We start from the raw sequence: 12,400 nt of genomic DNA, 5'->3' as shown, positions 1-12,400 counted from the left end.
TAAGTCTCTGGAGACAGACTTTTTTTCTGGTTTTTGTACTTCATCATGCTTAGTTGATGGTGACTAGGATAAATGGAGACAAATTTAAATCTTAAGGAGACAGCAGATGTCTTTTGGGGTAGCAAAAGGCATTCTGCTGATAAAGAGCACTATCCTTCTGAAATAATACTTGGATTTTAGTTTTACCAATGCAGGACAAGGAGGAGAGAAGGTTTTTTTTAATCTCTTCTGACTTTAAGTTGAAGACAAATAATGTTTCATGCAGCCTATAGGTGATACTCTGATACCTTGACAGTTACAAATTTAGTGAAAAAAAAAAGGGGAGTTTGCCCTTCATAAAAACAGCTTGTTTCATTTTAGTTTTAACTAGTAAAAGCAGACAAGAAAAAAACAAAATCAGCATGTGAGGGTTTTTTTGTGGGGTTTTTTTTTTCTATTTTAGTTAATATAGCTAATTACTTAGGGTATTTTTTTCCCTACCTAGTGATTAAGTTTGCATATTTATGATGATTGCTGCTCTGCGCTGCTAGCAGACCAGTTTGCATTGGAAAAAGCTTGCATGGCATGAGAAGCTGCTTTGCTTATTCTTACTTCTAATACCAGTATTAGCTTCTAGTAATGAGGGCTATTAATTATAGAAATTAAGGCAAAGCTTCCGTCACCCACTCTGAGAGCTCAGTGTCTGTCACTGAGAGTAGGAAGAGATAGCATTTTCATGGCTTAATATTTTCCTCTCTCTAACTGATAAAAGAGAATGACTTGCTAGGCTGCTGCCATTTTCCGAACTTATAGTTGGGTCTCCTGAGTTTAGATTGGTTTGCTAGAGGGCGTGTATATGCCTTGTCCTCACATGGCATCCGAAAAGAGATTTTGAGCAGGAGGTATTTGTACCTGCTGAATTTTACACTGCAATTAAATTGTGTGGTTTGATAAAATTTATGACAAGGTGAAAACCAACTATAAATTTCTCTAGTTGTAAAAATACAGTGTGTAGACTGTTGCAGTTTTAAGTAAAAGTGGGATTTGTGTTGTTTTTTTCTGTGTTGTTGCTTTTAGATATAACATTTCCCCCTGCAGCTATTTTGGTATTTGAAAATAGATTTAATACAAAAGAGAGGCAGAGAGAAAGAGGGAATGTTATGAATTATTTCTTTGTTTCTATCAATCTCTATATAATGAGATTTACAAATTTGCCAAGGCTGAGTACGATGTTTTTTTTTTTTAATTGGCAGAAAAATAATTACCCAAATAACCTGTTCTGCTTTTAACTCTCCTTGCTTTGTACACTATGCTGAACCACACAATTACTCTTCTTAGTTTCCTGTTACATAAACACAAAAGTAGATTCATGTCAATCTCTGTTCACTAATCCCTGCATCCCACAGTTGTCCATCCCTGCTTTTTAGGAAGTTATGGTAGTAGAGTTTTGTAATGAGATACTGCATTAAGATTTGATTATTTTTTAAAGATATTTACTGAAAAACTATAATAATTGTCACTGCTCTAAAGCTGAAGACTGCATATCGGGGAAGTTGACAAAAGCCATTTCTTTCTGTAACAGCAATGGAGGAGCAAGTTTGTTTAGAACCCAGAAAATGCAGGAACTCACAGCAAGTGCTGGGGTCAACAAGCTATCAACAATGAGCTGTTTCAGATAAATAGTTTTGCAGATTACGTTCACTTTCCTTTTTCTTCTCTATCCTCTGTTATCTCCTACTCTATGTATCAGTTCTATACCTTGTATTTTAAAGGTGAGTAATGTTCAGTAACAAAGCAAATAAAACAACCCTGACTTTTAGGATAATGGGTTTTTGCTTGTTGGAAGTAGACTTTGTAGTCACTGGTGAATGCAGTTACTCTGTGTGGTTGGTACATTTGCAGGCCTGGAGTTCCCGTGACCATGCAGGCGTTTTCTGAGGAAGACAGGAAGCTGTGGATGGAAGCCTTGGATGGAAAAGAAGCTGTAAGAGTCTTTATTTTATATCTATCTATGGTGTAATGGAGAAATTCTCTTACACCCTGTTTCCTGATCCCATTTATACTTTAGTAACCTGAGATTATGTAATTTGCAAAATGGTAGATTCAATGAAGAAGGAATAAAAGTAAAATTCAGGAGACATGAGTAACTTGGTAAAGCTTGGTGTAGATAACTGCTAATGCTAATAGGAGAGATTTTTTTATTGTAATGACAGCACTGATTTTATAAATGGTTTTCCATCACAATGATGTTGTTGGTATTCTAGAGAATGCCTAATATAACCATGTGTACTTAGCCTTATGCTCTCATGCTACATTCCAGTGGCAAGACTTGCATGAGTTATGTTATATGGTATTATTATTATAGAATTGTATTATTATCATATTTCTTTTTTTTTTTAAGCTGAATCTAAAAAATCCTTGTCAATGGGAATGAAGTCTGACTTGAATTTACTTAATTTCTAGTTTATATTAGGAAATGAGTCTGAACTGCAGAATTGAAACATGCTACAGATTAATCTTACAATCATAAGTACTGGTCTTGCAGGCCAAAAATAATGGGTCACATCATATGTTTGTCCCTGGTAGGTGGCTACTAGGGATTTTAGCTGTAGGCTTTATTGACATTATTGTTGTAAAATTCTTGTTTCATCTGCAGATCTGTTTATTACCATCAGATGTTGTCTGAGGTGCACTCAGCCAACTTAAAACTTCTTACAGCTTCTGGGAATGCTGGGCTGGGATGTAATTCCCAGGATTCGTCAAAGCAGTTCACAACTGAGTGAACTGTGGTAAACTAACCTGCAGTGAAACAGAGGAACATGGAGCATGTAAATCACAGTGGATTTCTGTGGCTATACTAACAGCTGGTATTGTTCTGCTCCCCAAGGGTCTATATTTGTTGAGATTTTTCTTTGGTTTTTGTATTTATATCCTTAAAAAGTGCAATTATCTACTTTCTGAGAGGGCACAGACCTCTGGTCCTGCTGTTAGAGCTGTTGTTAGAGGTGATGCTTTCAAACTGTAAACAACTGTATTTGTGTCTACTGGGCATTAAGATTGGGGGTGTATGGTTTCTGGTTTCTTAAGATTCTTTAAACAATAATAATTTGTCTTTTTACTCTTTTTATGTTAGCTGTTCATCAATGTGAATAGAGCAAATGCAAAACGAGAGGGAAGTAAGTACTTGAATTACTATTAAAGCTGGTTTTTGTTAACATTTTACAGTTGAGAAAAGCAAAAGTAAATGTTTTTTCTGTGGATCTAACATAATTAAATATTTTATTTTTAATCTCAAATTTTGAATATACTTTGTGTATTTTGTAATTAATGGGTTTTCCAGTAACTCAGTTTAGCATGTATGTGAGAATTGTAGGAGTGGACATAAGCTACAGAAACAGTCTGGTTGATTTTGCTAATTTATCCTGGAAATTGACTCAAAAAAGAGTTGATTTCTATGTAAATGCGTCACATTTCCTAATTCAGATTGTGTGTACACATCTGTTAGAACACATAAGTATGGTTTTAAAAGCAGTCGCAGCTGACAACATAATGGTCAGCAAAAAACCTGAATGCGCATATTTAAAATGTAAACCGTAATATGGGAATAGAGAAGACGGCTTTCTTTAAATGATGCTAGCTTTCTTCTGTTAGCAAAGTGTACGAGTGAAAACAGTTACTCTTCTTCCATTATTGGGGAGTTTATGCTTTTTTAAAAATTATTATTATTATAAATTCTTGCTTGAAGCTGGATCATGGTGTTATTAATAAAAGTTTTTCCAATGATATTTATTTTTGTGATGCAAGACCAGGTCCCCAGGAGCAAGAAGGCCAGATGTTTGGGGGGAGGGCAGTTTTGCAATACGAGCTTTTAAATGAAGTTTTGATGTGAAGAAGAATAAGATAGGAACAACAAACGAATGCTGGAACTCAGATGTTGTCCTGTTAATACATCTGCTTTTGTGTAGTCACATCATTAGCTGCTGTGAAATGGTATACATGTGTCCCATATCTTTAGTGTGGGATTTTTTTGGCTTGGGGTAAGACTCAGTAAAAGCCCTGCTGTTGATCATTATGTTTTTTCTTCGTAAGTACTTCCTTGTTCCATTTGGTTAACTCTCTCAGATGTTGTCGATGTTGCAGCAAGTACTGTTAAATTCCATTTTGCATCTGCCAACATATGTACCTAATCAGAGATCCCATTCTTCAAAGGGTGCTGCTGTGAACAGATTCAGTGAAGCCATTACCACCAGATTGAGCCTTTTCTTGGGCTAGGCAGAGTTGTGAAAGAGAAAAGGGGAATGAATTTTCTCTAGAAAAAGTGATCAAGTATTCCCATTCCAGAACATTTACAGTTTTGCTGGAGAAGCACTAGTTATGCAGTTAAGTCCAGCCTTATTTTTGAGTAAAAGACAGTAATTCTACTGGTGCTTTATGACTTTTCAAGCTTTTTCTTTTTTTTTTCCCCTTGTAGGTGCGCAGTTGGATAAGATAGGGTTCACCATCATCAAAAAGTGCATCAGTGCTGTTGAAACACGAGGTAATGATCAACCTGTTTGTGGAGAGGGTGGAGCAGCTGGCCTGCACTTTGAAGACCTGTGTGATCTAGTCTTCTGGAGATATCTGGGAAAGACATGACTTGGTAGATATTACACTGACCACGACAGGAGTTTGCTTCTGCCCAGTTCCAGTCATTTGTAATAGTTCTTCTATTTGTAATTCCTTCAAGCTTTCCCTCAAGAAATGTTTTTTCAAGAACTGCTTAAGGGCTAATAACACTGTCATGACAAAGGAAGCCAGTGTTTGTGCAAAACAGCTGAGATTTTCAGCTGAGTGGAGGTTTTCTGTTTAGTCACTTAGAAGAAGAGCTGATCAGGGAAGTGAATACCAAGAAATACTCAAGTACTTCTGGTGGTGCTTGTGTGAGACAAGGGACAAGGATGCTATCAGACTTACTATTTCATATATTCATTGTTGTCTCCAAAATTGGAGACAGAACAGAAAGGTCAGTATGCAGCTAGTATTCAAGAGGTAGTTGGGATTATGGTTGTGGAGAGGCTGTGTCACACACCCTCTGTAACGTGGCCACTGGATATGATCAGCTTTTGATACTGCTGCCATGTGAGGAGAAAACAATAGACATGTGGAAATGGGAGGTGACCAGCCACACTATGGCTCACTGTGTTGTACATGGTGTTGTGTGGAGAACCTGCTTGCTTAGCTGAGATGTTTTGTTTGTTTGTTGGTTTTCTAAAAAAAGAGGTGGATATGAAAATAGATACTTGTTGATGGTGTATTTCTTAGTTTGCTAAAAGAGATGTTGAAGTTGCTCTGTGTAGATTTTGTTTTTCTCCTAAATTGACCTTCTTTTCCTTCTCTCAGAGTGGAGGGAGATTTATGATTTTTTAGGATTTATATATATTTTTTTTTCTAGAGATTTGAGCATTGCATAGGGTAAAATATTTGTATGTTTTTTCAGTATCCCAATCCAGCTTAAATAAGATAAATCAAAAGAAGAATGGGTTGTTCACACTTCCTGTCAATGCAGGATCTTACTTAAAAGCCGTATCTTCCACGTATGCACTTACTCTACAATATTATTAGTAAGAATGATCAGCCTGTGTGATACTGAGAATTTAGCATTTAAACAGCAAGAACTGTCTGAAATAGTTTTTCTCTCGGCCTTTTTTGTGTCAGTCCTGTGTGATGCATTAAAGATGTTATTCCAGATTAGACCGCATTCTAGCTGGTGTTATTTTTGTTCATTCTGTTCTTTTGAATATTTTTCAAATAGGGCTTGCCTGTCTCATCACTTCAAAATTTCAGTTACTGGCATTTACAATCTGAATATTTCAGCTGGGAAATACTGCAGATAAAGCTGGCATCCTACAGATAAGTTGCCTTCACTGCAAAATCCTGCTTTGAAATAGACTGGATCTTCTCTTTGCAGTGGATGAAGCAGATTTTATGAAAAGGGTAGCATGTGGTCACGTAGTGAAAGGCTGGTTTTGTTCTATAGCACAGTGACCAGCTACCTTACAATACCTTATGAGTCATGCTTACTGAAAGCAGTGTGGAGTTTACTCTATTTTGGCCTATTATCTATAGGTGTGTTCAAATAATTCTCTTTAAGTAGTGTCTCTTTTCTTTCTCTGATAATGTGCAGAAAAAGTAAAACAAGAACATGATTGTGGAAAAATTGTGAACACTTTCTTAATGAAATGGCTATTAGGAAAAATGGGTTAGATATGTGATTTCTTCTCACTGTGGGTGGGTAGGTTAAACTGAGCGGTGGTTTGAGTCCACTCTGTCCTTTAGCTCTTGATTTGTGGCTGCCCCATCTCTGTCAGTGTTCAAGGCCAGGTTGGATGGGGCTTTAGGTAACCTGGTCTAGTGGAAGGTGTCTCTGCCCGTGGGACTAGGTGATCTTTAAAGTCCCTTCCAAACCGAAACATTACATGATTCTATGATTTAGGTGCATGCAAGATAGTGCAAAATACTTGTGGAAGCTCACCTAATACTGTTATTTGGAACAGATGATAAACTTTTATGGGCTAGAAGTGTATTGTCCTTGTAGTGGGATCTGCCCTGAAGCGTAGTTTGGAAGAGAATTAAAGTTACCGAAGTTAGCTGCAGTATTTTCTGTCTTTGGAGACCTTGCAGCTTCACTATTCCTTGCACACAGGCTTTGTAAGGCCTGCAGTCAATATTGCCTTGTGGTAATTATTAAAAATGAAATAGACTTTTTTTTCTATTAATTTTGGTTTGGGGAGTACTTAGGAAAATAAAGTTAGTATTCAATAAATATTTATATTCCCAGAGCTTCAAAAATGGCTTTAGGTGAGGTACTGCTACCTTCCAGGAACTCAGCAATCCACATAGCTCTATTTCAATGAAATTGATTCATCCATTGTATTTCAAGCAGTTGTTGCTGATTTTCTGTTTACCTAATGCTGAACTTAACATCAGCTGTGGGTTGTTTTTTTTTAATGTTCTTAAATAAACAAGCCTAACTAAAATCCTGACTTCATCCAAGAGACTAACTGAAGCATTCCTAAAGGATCCGTTTCTGTGCTCTGCAGGACATCTGCTGAGCTATACAAATGGAGGGCTAGGAGGACATTCAGTTGTTTACCTCATAAAGGTTTGACCAAATAGTTGTACAATGAAGAAAATAAATCCATCTTTCAGGTTGCAGATCTTATACCTATGCTTGTTCTTAAATCGGTTTTTACTTGATTATTTTACTTTAATGATAACACATCAAAGCAAGTTATGTTCGGCAGAAGAAAACAGGACAGATGCCTCTTCAGAGACTGTGCTTGTGTGCCATGTTTTTATCTCTTTTAATCATAATGGGTGTGAGGTTGGCGTGGGTAGAAAGAGAGGACAGTCTAGTGTGGGTGGAAACTGAGAATAGTCTTGTCATGTCATAGCAGAAAAAGTCTGGTATTTGGAGAGAGAAGAGTGTAGCGGAGATGCTGAACATAAACTTGTCAATGGCTGGATCATTTTTTCTCAGTTAAGCTCCCTTTTATAAAGCCAAGAAGGAAATTATTTGCTCTGAATGAATAGAAGAATTGAAGGCAGTGTCTTGATTAAGATGCATGTAAGCTTCTGATTCAGCATTGTCTTGTCAGACATTGGCCGTGCTTTACCCGATAGGAGATGCTGAGGCATCAACATAGGCAGTCTGTCTCTCACATGCTGAACACAATGCTGGTTGGATGTGTGCACCTGTGTTTTGTCTCTTCAGAGAGTATTTGAGGATTTTTCAGTTTATTTTATTTTAATTCTTTAGTATTTAATTTATGCAACAGGATAAAAGTTTATAAAAACATCTAAAGGCTGTTCTGGTAGTAAAGACTGTGCATGTTTTTGTGTGCAAGGAGTTGGTTGTACCTTCTGTGAAGATGTGGTAGGTGTTTGTCTTGATTTTAGAACTACCAGAGCTGCTAATTTGAGCTGTAGAGAGAGATGGCAGCATTGAGCTGTCTGTCCATTCTGCTCCTAAGACAAAAAGATGGTGAGGAGGAAGTAGAAAACCTTTTCACATACCAAAAAAAGTGTCAGTACCTTGAATTTAGGGTGTCACTTGTCCAGCTGTTTCTGTACTATGCACTTTGATTATAAAAAGTTGTATTTGCAGCTATTCTACTAGTCTGTGCCAGCCACAAAGTAAACTTCCCTACATACCTTGCTTACAATAGTATAAACTCCTGTTTTATTTACAGTACCTTATTTTTGTAAGCATATTTCACAAATCGTGTACCTATGCCAAATTCCAGTATCAGTCAGCCAAACATTTTGAAATAATGTAAATCTGAAGGAAATTATGCCGTGGGGCTTTACTGCTCAATGTTGCTAATAGTGGCTGGTTGAGTCTGCAGACACAGCATCTGAACCCCTCAATGTTTTAGTCGGTGGTAAGCTCTTCCCTGCAATGAGTCATCTTGTCAATTGTGTTCTGTAAATGCCAAGCATTATCAGTCTTGGATGTGCTAAAGATCTGAAATGTGCAGATTAAAACAGAAATGGTAATGTCTCAAACCAGGTTTGTATATTTTAAACATCATTTAAAGGTACATTTAAAGGTATAATTTAGAACTGTGTTGAAATATTAATTCCTCTTTGCAATTCTTGATGTCTGCTAGCAATTAGCTGTGCTTTTTTTCAGGTTGATGAATTTGAAACTGATCAATTATCTGATAATTGCTATCACAGACTCATGATTATTGCTGGAGGATTGTTTTGCCTTCAATACTGCCATAGTTTCAGAGACCTTTGCATATCAGGTCTGTTTTAATATTGAGTAGTAGTTTCTGTGGTTTGACTTTAATTATTTTTAAGCCTATAAATGTATATCTGGGGTCAGCACAGTTTGGTTCCCCCTAGTTTTAATGTCAGAAGCCGGGAAAGTTACTAAACAACTTCTGAGATAAGCAAAAGCTGAGCTGTATTCGACTGTGACAGTATTTCTTCAGCTTTTTAGCTTCTTGCATATGACGCAGAAGGCTTCTTCTCTGGTACTAAAAGTAGTAGAAGATATTGCATAAAAAAAAAGTGTGATGCATTTTGGCAGAGCATTTAAAAGCTTGGTGTTACTTTTGTACCAGAATTTTCTTGGACATCTCTGAAAAATTGAAAGTAAAAAAATAATTGCTGCTCTCAGGACAGATTCCTACTGCATCCTTGTTTGGAGTGAATCAAGGCCTATGGTGGTGTTTGGGTTTGCTTTATTTTTTAGTGTTGGCAGTCTTTAAGTGGTCTGTAGCATGCTATGACACTGTTGTCTGGGGATCATTGGAAAACTTACTTGCTTGGGTTGATAACCTCCTATTTTGAGAAGAATGGTGTTGTGGCCACATGGGTGCTTTTTTGTGGTTCTTTCTTTTGTGTACAGCTAATCTGCAAGCATACTCTAGAATTGTGGTTTTTGATGACCACAGATGAAATACTGGAGATTTGACTTTTTTGTGTTAATTTGAGCAAGCTCTGAACATGGCATCCAGCTTGAGACTTGGCAACATTACAGTGGTGCCTGCAGCCTGGGGAACTAAAAGGGACAGTTTTGCCCAGGTTGAGCAACCAAGAGAATTAAGAGCTGTTGCCATAGCCCGTCAGCTTCCAGCTGGGACTGAGGATGGAGCAGTGCTAACAGGGAGGAATCTGCAGATTGTGAGGAAGAGAAGGGGATGAAAAAAGAAGGAAAAGATGTAGCTAGGCTTGGCAGTAAGATGTAGAAAACGCTAAGTTCCCTCCACCGTATTGAGAATTATTACTGTGTATTATGGTTGTGTCTGACAGTAATTCATTAAAAGGCCAATGATTTTTACATACTTCATCTAATATTTATTTTAGAAGAAACTTTTTCTCATATGACTGGTTTTAATTTTCCTGCTATGGCTGGAACAGTTTGGTATCGAAACTGGGAACTCTCCACAAGTCTTCCTTTGTTGAAGGATATTTTGAATAAGAATACCATATAATCTGTTACTTGAAAAAAATTCCTTGGAGTAGAAGTGCAGGTGTGTTGTGGCATTACTACTCTTCCGGGCCAATATGAATATAGAGGTAGAGCATTGTGATGTTTGTAGATGGCTATTTATTATGTGGCCTCTCAAACATCTGTGTCGGCTTCAGGATTGTAATATTTCACCTCCCACTAAATGGGCTCTGAAGCAATGCAGCAAAGACAGACATACCTTATTTTGCCCTTTTCCTTGCCTACTCCTTCTCTCCCTCCCATTTTCCTTTCATTTACATTTATAGTTATACTTCCCTGGGGAAAAAACTGGGTGTGGTAAAGCAAAGCAAAAGCAGCGGAAGAAGAGAAAAATGAGTGTGTGTGTGTGGGATGAGAGGACACAGGAATGACAGGAAAGTGGTCCAGAGTCCACATGAAATTAGAGTAGGGGACTGAAGATATTATGCTGTTTATGGCATCTCTGTTCATCCCAAGCACACTGAGAAGTATTGATTTGAGTAACCTGTAGTGGTGCCTCTGGATATAACTAGTATATGGACCACAGTGGGTTGGAATAAGGTCTTTTATCTTAAATGAAAAGCATTTATGAACTTGAAAAAGCATTGGTTTTGAGGACTGGGAATAGGCTCAAGTTTTTCTTTATTTTATCCAAACTCTTTTTGCCAGCCACATATTTGGAAGAAGGCAAAATTAAGTTTAGTAAAGAAATCTTAATTTAGCGGTCGTTGGTTTAGTTCTTGTGTTATTAGAATATAGATGCTGATGTATCCAAAATGTCATTTAAAAAATCTGAAAATCTGTCATTTAAAAAATCTGTTTTCTTTTTTGTTTGTTTGTGTGTATTTGGCTGTTTGTTTGTTTTTCTAAGCAATGGTTGGTCCTTGTTTGCTTCTACTCCCAGTTTCTGAAGTGGAATTGAGGTACACAAAACCTTTATCAAAACATAACATGAACTTATCTTAAAAACATAGAACAAAAGGATTCTTGCAATACTTTATTTATAATGCTGTTCTCACAACTGTCTGTCTTTGAGGCATTTGTTGCCAGGGGAAATGTTTTAATGCTAAATTTGGTTGTGGTTGATCTTCTGTCTTTTTTTTTTTCTTTTCTCTTTTTGTGTAATAGGTATAAATGACCAAGGATTGTACAGAGTTGTGGGGGTGAGTTCAAAGGTCCAGAGACTTCTGAGTTTGTTGATGGGTATGCCTCTATTTTACAAATATTATTTTTTTTCAATATTTTATGTTGTTTTACTGTCAATACTTAGTTTTAAAAGCATCTGCCTGTAGTTGTTTATGTGGGCCAAGTCTAGTTCGCTTTAGTCCATGAAAATAAACTCCGTATAACTGTAAGTTCCCTTGGGTTAGCAAGACCAAGATTAGTTAGTAGGAATAAACTAATAGAACTGCTATGGGACATGTAGGAGCAAACCATGGGCTTTGTGTAAGGTTGATGTAAGTGGGGTTGAAGCAGCCTAAGTTAACAGGTCTCATCAGAAAATCCAAAATACCAAATTCAGGAAAGTTTGAAGATTATTGCTTCATTGTTTGAAGTTGTCACCTTTCTTCTCCCTTGTCTAAGACGTACAGTTGTGTGTGCCCATGTGTGTTTTTAGCTCATCACTGAGCAAAAGAAGACATTTAGTTTAAGCCTGCTGGCAAAGAGCTGTTTGGTTTAAGAGGAGGAATGTGATACACGTATTAATAATAACTATGTGCCAAGGCGGGAGACAGATGGAGAAAGGATTTGTTTTTATAAACTTAGTAGTATAGTTCTTATATGTGGGTAACATCTTAGACTCTCTTATACCTAGTTAGTATTTCGATTTTTTGATTCATAAAATTATTCTCAGAAACTTTTTTCTCCCTTTTCTGTCTGGAAAATTTGATGCATCTTTAATCCCAGTTACTGTAGTTCTCTTGCCACTCTGCTGTCCCTAGGGGAGGGAGGAAAGAAAATAGAAGTATTGGCACCTGGATGAAATCCCTTGTCTGCCTGATATCTCTCACCAAAGTTGTAGCCATGACTGCAAGATGTGCCATGTTTCCCAATTCCTTGTCCTGAGCACTGACAGAACATGCAGTCAGACAAGACCATTGGGATTAGTTCATTTTTATAGAGCTTCCAAACCTGTCACTTGACAGCAAAGGTCTGATTCTCAGGGATTCATTGGTATGCAAAGAAGCTTGTTTGCAGTTTGCACCAGGCTCTTCTCCAGAACCATGCATGCTCCATCTGTGCTGATAACACAGTGTTCTTTGGCACTGCAAACTGGAGGAAGCCAGAAAGTGAATTCATTTCATTACCCCAGACATTATGTGAATGACAAAGCGCTTTTATATTATATGCTGCTGTCAGTTCAGTGCCACCTGTAAAACTTTTTCTTTTCCTTCCTTTATTTTTTCAAACAGGCTGTCTCTTAAGAAATTATAAGAC

At 37.2% G+C, this 12,400-nt stretch overlaps 1 protein-coding gene across 1 annotated transcript in view; it reads left to right on the top strand.

The window, feature by feature from the left end:
- ARHGAP10 (Rho GTPase activating protein 10) overlaps positions 1-12,400 on the top strand; it is a 154,037-nt gene that overhangs the window by 77,234 nt on the left and 64,403 nt on the right. The window contains exons 11-14 of the mRNA XM_005146570.3: positions 1,882-1,963; positions 3,113-3,155; positions 4,451-4,516; positions 11,090-11,164. Coding sequence (XP_005146627.2) covers positions 1,882-1,963; positions 3,113-3,155; positions 4,451-4,516; positions 11,090-11,164 — 266 coding nt within the window. The remainder of the gene's footprint in view (positions 1-1,881; positions 1,964-3,112; positions 3,156-4,450; positions 4,517-11,089; positions 11,165-12,400) is intronic.

Source organism: Melopsittacus undulatus, chromosome 7 (assembly GCF_012275295.1).
Source record: "Melopsittacus undulatus isolate bMelUnd1 chromosome 7, bMelUnd1.mat.Z, whole genome shotgun sequence".
NCBI lineage: Eukaryota > Metazoa > Chordata > Aves > Psittaciformes > Psittaculidae > Melopsittacus > Melopsittacus undulatus.
Note: the sequence above shows the minus strand (reverse complement) of the source record. Positions and strands in the feature narration are given on the sequence as shown.